At 35.2% G+C, this 7,985-nt stretch overlaps 1 protein-coding gene across 1 annotated transcript; it reads right to left on the bottom strand.

Annotated features, from left to right (window-relative positions):
* Positions 1-246: 246 nt before the first annotated feature.
* On the bottom strand, positions 247-2,711 carry cdx4 (caudal type homeobox 4). The gene is made up of 3 exons (XM_053506501.1): positions 2,270-2,711; positions 563-708; positions 247-480 (listed from the first exon to the last, which is right to left on the bottom strand). Exons 1-3 carry the CDS (start codon positions 2,709-2,711, stop codon positions 247-249), a joined length of 822 nt encoding a protein of 273 aa, XP_053362476.1.
* Positions 2,712-7,985: the final 5,274 nt, after the last annotated feature.

The raw sequence follows: 7,985 nt of genomic DNA, 5'->3' as shown, positions 1-7,985 counted from the left end.
TTTTGTCGTGCGTTTTTTTATTTATTAAAAAAACTATTCTATTAAAACAATATTTAAAGAGCCTCCAGCCTTTGGATGCAATAAAAACTCGATTCCTCTTTAACTATAATCCACAAGCTCGCGCGCCAGGACGCGTGGTCTGGAGCGCGTGAGTCCCAGTGAGCGCTGTGTGTCATGTCCTTGCAGCGGGTCGGAGTGCTCAGTTTTAAGTCGGATGATTCGGAGTAAGATGCTCCGAGTTCGAGGTTACTGGGTGACAGTAACTTGCTGAATGTTTCTCATAGACGGTAAGGCGTTCAATCCTGCAGGCGGATAAACGGAACCGTGCACGTCCGAAGGACTGAGAGAACCGGGAACAGGCAGCGGACTCACCGAGCCCGGGTCACTGTGCACAGAGCCGCTGCTGCCGTCGGACTGCCCCAGCTTCTTCTTGATCAGCTTCCTCTCCTTGGCGCGGCGGTTTTGAAACCAAATTTTTACCTGGGAAAAAAATGTATATTCTTACAACAGGCCTAATGGTTTATGTAGTAATTGTGGCCTAAGCTTGAATTGCAGGTCATACCTGTCTCTCTGAAAGGCCCAGATTCACCGCCAGCTCCGATTTTCTTCTTATAGTAATATAACGATTAAAGTGAAACTCCTTCTCGAGCTCCAGCCGCTGATGATCCGTGTAAACAACACGGTATTTCTCCTTTGTTCGTGTTTTTCCTAAACAGATGAAGGAATGTTGTAGTTTAAATAAATAAATAAGTCAAATAACAATCAACAATTATGTATGTATGATGTGGAAATGTAAAAATGTGTAAATACTAACCACGCTTAAATTAAAGCAATAAAACATAGCGAATTGTAACATTATGGACTTTCTCTTAATTATTTTTTTCTGGAAATACCCAGTCAGACCTAAACACAAGATCTGCTTTTACTAAAAATGAACCATTTTAAGTTAAGCTTAAGATCTCTTCTAAAAAGGTTTGAACACACTGTAGTAGAAAAAGTTGCATAGATATGACCTAAGCTCCACTGATATGCTACGATGTCTTACAAATGAGATTCCTCCGATGATGCTTGGCATAGAGCCAGGAGCCGGTTATGCTAGTTTGAGTTATAAACAAATTGTTTTCTTTTTCTGGTAAATAATAATAATAATAATAATAATAATAATATTGCGAAATTATCTTTTTTATGCCCGAGGTTGTTTGAGAAATGGATCAAAAGTGGTTTAATAGTTTCGTTACGCTAATTCCAGTCAGTGACGAAACATAAGAAAATCAATAAGAACATCATTGTCAAATTAAAATTAACAGGACATCACTGTAATTTTGGAAATTGTAAACTTTTTAGACTTAATATCACAGTTTAATTATTTTAAAATCCAATTCCCGGACATGACCAAATGTTCACTTTATGCTGGGATATCCTAATCTATTCGTTAGTTTCGCATTAAGTGTTCTTCAGTTTAAACAATAAATAATGTTTTAAATCGCTTTATATGAGTTTCTGAGTGTTTTGTAGTTCTAATATGCGTTTCTTTTCCTGAAATACAACGCTTGAAGAAAAGGGAGTGAAGGAGTCATGTTGTTGCATATCAAAGTGAAAACGTGTTGAAAGAAGCCGCCGCCTGAATATGACAGATAACTCTCAAAACTTGAGACAAGGTATTAGGGGAAAACGCGAATCTCACATCTAGTTTATGGGAGTCGAGTCATTAGCATTACAAGTAGAGCTGGCGCCAGATCCCAACACTTCCACCTGCCACAAGTAACCTACAGCTGCTTCTTTTAAATGTGTAAAAATGAATACAGCCGGATAATACGTTGTTTGTTTAAGACATGAATTTAACAACAATTCCACATTGACCTAATATAAACTATCCATTCATTAACAATTATTAATTTAATTTCAGCATAATTTCAGAGTTCTGTGTAAGTTTCAATAAGGAAGGCAATTTTTGGCTAGTTAATTTTTGTTAATAGGCTACTCCTTATTTTTTAATTGATTAAGATAGTAACCTGATTATCTTAAACTAATAAATATAAACTAATGCTATACTAACGAATAATTCACTGTTTGTGGTAATTATACTGAAAGATTCCATTTTAAATCTAAATATGAGTGGTCAATTATGGCACAAATGGCACATTATAGCCTAGTATTCCCACGATGTGTACTGGCGGCACGTGTAGGATTCACACTGATATTGAAGAGAAAAAAAACAGCGGAACAAGATTTAGATCTTAATTTAAGACTTAATTTAAGCTAAACCTACCGGTAGAGGAGGACTGAACTGTTTTGCTCATCCACTGATAAGAGTTGCGCCGTTCTTTATCCGGAGACATTTGGGCCACGGGTATGTTGTCGGGCGGCGGGGGCAAAACAGCTGACCCCGGGTTATGCATGGAGTTGTAATCAGGCGAGCAGTATGAGACTTGTCCCGGTGATGAGTTGCTCATGGGAGTTGCTATAGTGTTGGGAGGCGGAAGGCTATATGCGCCCCAGTCCTCTCTCGGACCGCCGTATGGAGCGGCCCACGGTCCTGCGGCCTGTGAGTGTGTGTCCATGCTGGGCATATGATGGTATCCACCAAAATCAGAGTATTGTGGAGTGGAGACGAAATTCTGTGGCGGAAGGTTGATTCCAGATCGCCGTACAGGTCCTTGGTGGTGATACATGTTTCCTTCGCCTTTATCCAAAAGGTATCCAACATACATGATTCACAAGAAGAAAAAAAGACCCAAAAGCTGTTTTTAAGACGACATACTAGCAAAGCACATGCTAGATATGGCTTAAAATAAATTACAGGGCAAGAAATAGGGATTTTCTTCTGAAATGTGGTAGTCCAGAACACAAAAAAAGATTTCCAAACTGGTCATGCGATGTAGTCCTTGACGTGCTTCAATCAAACATGATGTGATTCTGTTGACAAGCTGGTGGCCACTGATGTAGGTATAACAAGGCCTTCCTGACGTCAGCTAAGACTTCAAACCCTCTGGATTTGCATTCAAATGAGGGGCCAATAAGCCCGCCAACCCACTGCGCATATTCCCCTAGCGCCTGATTTCCGCATCACCTCAATCCCTCGCACATCACGCATGAAGGGGCACTTTTGAATTTGAAACAGAACAAGTCTGTAGCACAATTTTATGGATGTTATCTTATAGTATGTATTTTAAAAAGGACAGGGAAAAAAACAGACCATCGCAGTTTAAAGTTTAGATCCACAAAGTTGCGTAGATATAACACTTTATTAAAACAAAAGGTTAATTAGATTGTTACAGCAGTCACCAGCCAATAATGATAATCACTAACCCTATCTCTAAATAATAATAATAATAATAATAATAATAATAATAATAATAATAAGTACACATCCTCCTTTGTCATAATAAATATGTGTCCCTTTATTTGTGTACACTGTATATTTGTTTCAGGACCTTTGGTCGTCCATGAATAGATGTAATTTAGGAAAACCTGTGGATATGGGAACGTTACATCTGCATAGTACCCATGCCACTTTCTCGCCTTTCGAATGTGCGCGTTATTTGTTAAAGATCTTCGAGTGAAAGAGGTGTAAAGCGTGTTGGTTCCTCTTTCTCTGTCTCTGGTCAGCTTCTCACTGGCGGCATCCTTCACACCTTCACACTCTGAAACAGGTCACACTTCACAGTTAGTTCCGGCCTGGTGGGAACCTGGGCTCTTTTACACTCGGCACTCGTGCGGGGACACCGGGTCGAGCGTGTCGCCAACTAGCTGGAAGATTTAACGACTTGTTAACTATTCTATTGGTTTCGGCGTTGAGGACCAGCTGTGATGTCTACATGAATTAATTCTGCACATAGTGAATTTACTCTTCACTGGATTGCATGCACAGCTCAGGAGATCACAGGGGACAAGGAAGCACACATAAACCATAACTTTAGTGTAGCAATAATATAAAAACTGCGAATCAATTAGTAAAATAATTAACTGAATATTGACATTAACATAGCCTATATATGTTTAATATGTAGATTTAATCACTTCAGGTGCAATCTAGAAACAAAACTTATATTTTAATGAACAATAAAATAATTATTGTGGTTTATGTTTATTCATGTTCATTAATTTACCTGTTTTTTATTTACGATTGACAAATCTTTAATATTTATTATTATTATTATTATTAATAATAATAATAAAAATAATAATAATAAAAATAATAATAATAATTATTATTATTATTACTGTTAATAATAATAATAATAATAATAATAGTAAAAAATAACTGAGACCAGCATGTGAAATGATTTTAAAGGTAAAAATGACTATTAATTTATTATTTATATATTTTTTGTGTTTAAGATTGTTCACTAAATCTGAAGCAGAGGGTGCTTCAGTCACTTGGCCACACAAATGTGACATCCAGTTAAATGGGAAACTAGTTTAGTTCCTTTTAAATATTGACTGACAATGAAGGAAATATCAGCTACAAATATGACTTTATCTACATATTTGCTAGGTTCCTTGGCTGCTTATGTTGCATTCCAACACAAGAAGAAGAAAAAAAAGATGATCTTTTTTTTTTTTTTTCAAAATAACACTTAATTCGTATACATATTTAATATGTAATATGTTAATAATGCGAATATATATTTATTATGATAACACATTCAACGTATGTGATTTTATTTTTTAAATTACTTTCTGGCGATATACCACATTTTATTATCACATAATAAATTGGCACAGTTATGAGCGTAATAATAATATAATGTGCCGTAATTCTACTAAAATATAATGATAATTAATTGTTCATTATAGTAAGAATACCAACAAATAATCCACCTATTGTCCAGGGTCACATCGCAGTGCCTATATGTGCGCCTACCAACACCTTCAAAGGTGTAGCTATGTAACCACCCAGTCACCTACAGTGTTGCAATCATGTTAACCACGTTTAGAAAGTTTTTAAATAAAACCTGTTCAACGTTTTGTACCCAGAGACCTTATTAACTGCAATATAATTTACTTTTTTTTTTTCATTTTTTGCCGATTCTATTTAAAATTTTGAGAATTTCAACTAACTATTGTTGTTATGTATGTATATAGGCCTACATATAAATTATCAAAATGTGTACAGTGTTGTTGTTTTTTCATCTATTCTTTATAGACCCCTGGATGTCCTATGACCTTAGTTTGAGAGCCGCTTTTATAGGTCACTCAACCCATTTTTTTTTGGTGCTGTTTCCCACTCGTTTTGTTGTTGTTAGTGTACTGTACTTTAAACGCTTAATGCTTTCTATCAGATCGAAGGCGCCCTCTGCTGGTCGAATAGGATATTTACAAAGGTACCGATAACCGATTTAGCCAAATTTATTTCCAGGCTGTTGTAAATCATCGCTAAAAATAGCGGTAAAAAGAGTTCGACGAAGATTAAGCATTAACATATCATGAATTTTTATTCATGCTAGTTAAATAAGAAGCACACGACATGTCCTGCTTTAATTATTCATATTTTAAGTCCTCAATTGGAGCTGTTTACACATATTTACATTTAAAAGGTCCTCAACAAAATATGTTCTAAGCAATAAAAATAATATTTAATGAGGTGATCTAGTTTAGTGGTGTTGCAGCTTGTAAAGTTAGGTTGCAGCACTAGCGATTTCACGTGCTTTCTAGACCTGTACTAATATTAGAAGCCTCAAGGGGGCAGTGCAATCTAAAGAATTACTCACCTTATCGCACACAATCTGTTGTTAGGAAATTCTTCCAAACCTTCCATCTGCACGTGGCCTTTTTAATGGACGTTTAGTATATTATTGAAATTTGTGTACCTGGGTTAAAAACTCTTTGATAATGAAAAGAATCTAAGAAATGAAAGAAATATAGAATTAAAAACCTAAAAACACATTTTTTCCTCAATAGTATTTACTTACATATTGAGTGAGAAAATCATGTAGTAAGTTACATGTATTTGATTTATTGCATAATCAATTATTTAAATAAGATTCATCATTATCCACTGCAACGTTTCCTTCTCTGGAATAATTTCACACACTATCACAAAAAAGTCAGTCATTGCATTCCTTTCTGATACTTTTAGGCATTCTTCAGTCACATATACTCAACATCTGGAAACTTTTGTGAAGGGCTGTGTGTGAACTTCTTGTCTCGAAGACGAAGGTGAATTCAGTTACTTTGAGATAGCATGCATGTAATTATAGAGTGGTATTTCTTTTTCTTTATCTTAAGATAATTAGTAGATAAATGGTTACAGTGGACACACAACAAGTTAAATTATTGGTCATTTGAAAGAGAGCAAAGTTTTTGAGAATTGAAAGAATTTTACCGGGGGGGTGGGGGGGGGGGATGGGTTGATGTATGCTGCTGGAATTCAGCTGCTAGAATAGGATCACACTTTGTATGCACAAGAAGAATATTCTTAATGCAATCTATAATTGCTTATTTTAAAGCTTTTAATGCAGTATATAACAGTTTAAGCATGATCAGCTGATCATACTAATCATCAGGTTTTAACAATTCAAAAAACATATATTACATGTTTTGATTCCTTTTTCCTGGTTATAATTTTACATAAGCACTCTCTATTCAACATAGAAATATTTAAAATATTTTTATGTCTCATATAGTATAATAAATATGGCTTCATTGACTTTGACCCTTATTATACTTTCTTTAATTTTGCAGCAAGCATCAGACAACCTACAACTCAATGCCTACAGTGATGACCAAATGTATTGTGGCAAAAGTGAAAATCAATGTTTTATAGACATGTTTTAATGACAATCAAGGTAATAAAACTATATTTTTTAATATAGAATTGGTATACAACAATCAATAATTAGTATAAAGCCCTTAATTATTCACAGACTGGGCATATATTCAAAAAGAGATTTGCATTACTCGATCTATGCCTGCTTTATGGCTTCCTCAAGATTGTGTACAGAAGACAAGTTATTGACTTCTACTGCCTTCTTTACCATTGTCCAACAGTTATTTTATTTGATTTAGGTCTGGAGATGATTCTGGTAATGGCTCCTTGAAATAGCTAGTTAAATACAGTTTTTACACGCCAGTTTTTCATTCGATTTTTAGTTAATCAGCACACTTCATAACAGCATGTATGCTATGTGCTAGGAATCTTTTGCATACATTTTCCTGTCTTTCCAGCTTAAGCTCACCTGCATTGTTCATTGTTGTCATATTTTATGACTTTTATTTGTTTATCACTTAAATTTAATTGTGGAGGTTTTTAAGCATAAAACTAGGATTAGGATGAACTGAGATTCCTTACTGTTCTGGCTCCATAATATGGACCTTTTATGAAGACAGTTTCATTCATTCAAAGGGCAGATTTCCAATGCTTTTTTTCATGCCAAAAATACTTCTTTTCTACACTAGCCTATTTCTGTATATTGCATTATGTTTAGAATTCACTGGCAAAACCAAATGTGACGAAGTTGTCCTGCTTCCTCTCATCAATGACCATAATCCCCAATGGCTTTAAGTTTTTTTTTATGCTTCCGATCTATAAGTGACTCAGATTTGGGAAGGAAGACATTCCAGCATGATATTTCACCATGAGCAAATTTCATATATTTTATCACTAACATTATTTTATATTAATATACATAATATATATATTATATCAGCAAAAAAGAAATGTCCCTTTCTCAGGACTGTGTATATCAACAATAATGTTGTGAAAATCCAAATAACTTTACAGATCTTCATTGTAAAGGGTTTAAACAATGTTTTCCATGCATGTTCAATTAACCATAATCAATTAATTAACATGCACCTGTGAAATGGTCGTTAAGACCTTAACAGCTTACAGAAAGTAGGCATTTAAGGTCACAGTTCTAAAAACGCAGGACACTAAAGAGACTTGTCTACCGACTGTGAAAAACACCCAAAGAAAGATGCCCAGGGTCCCTGCTCATCTGCGTGAACGTGCATTAGGCATGCTGCAGGGAGGCTGATGT

Source organism: Clarias gariepinus, chromosome 10 (genome assembly GCF_024256425.1).
Source record: "Clarias gariepinus isolate MV-2021 ecotype Netherlands chromosome 10, CGAR_prim_01v2, whole genome shotgun sequence".
Taxonomy (NCBI): domain Eukaryota; kingdom Metazoa; phylum Chordata; class Actinopteri; order Siluriformes; family Clariidae; genus Clarias; species Clarias gariepinus.
This window is presented reverse-complemented; position numbering and strand designations above follow the sequence as displayed.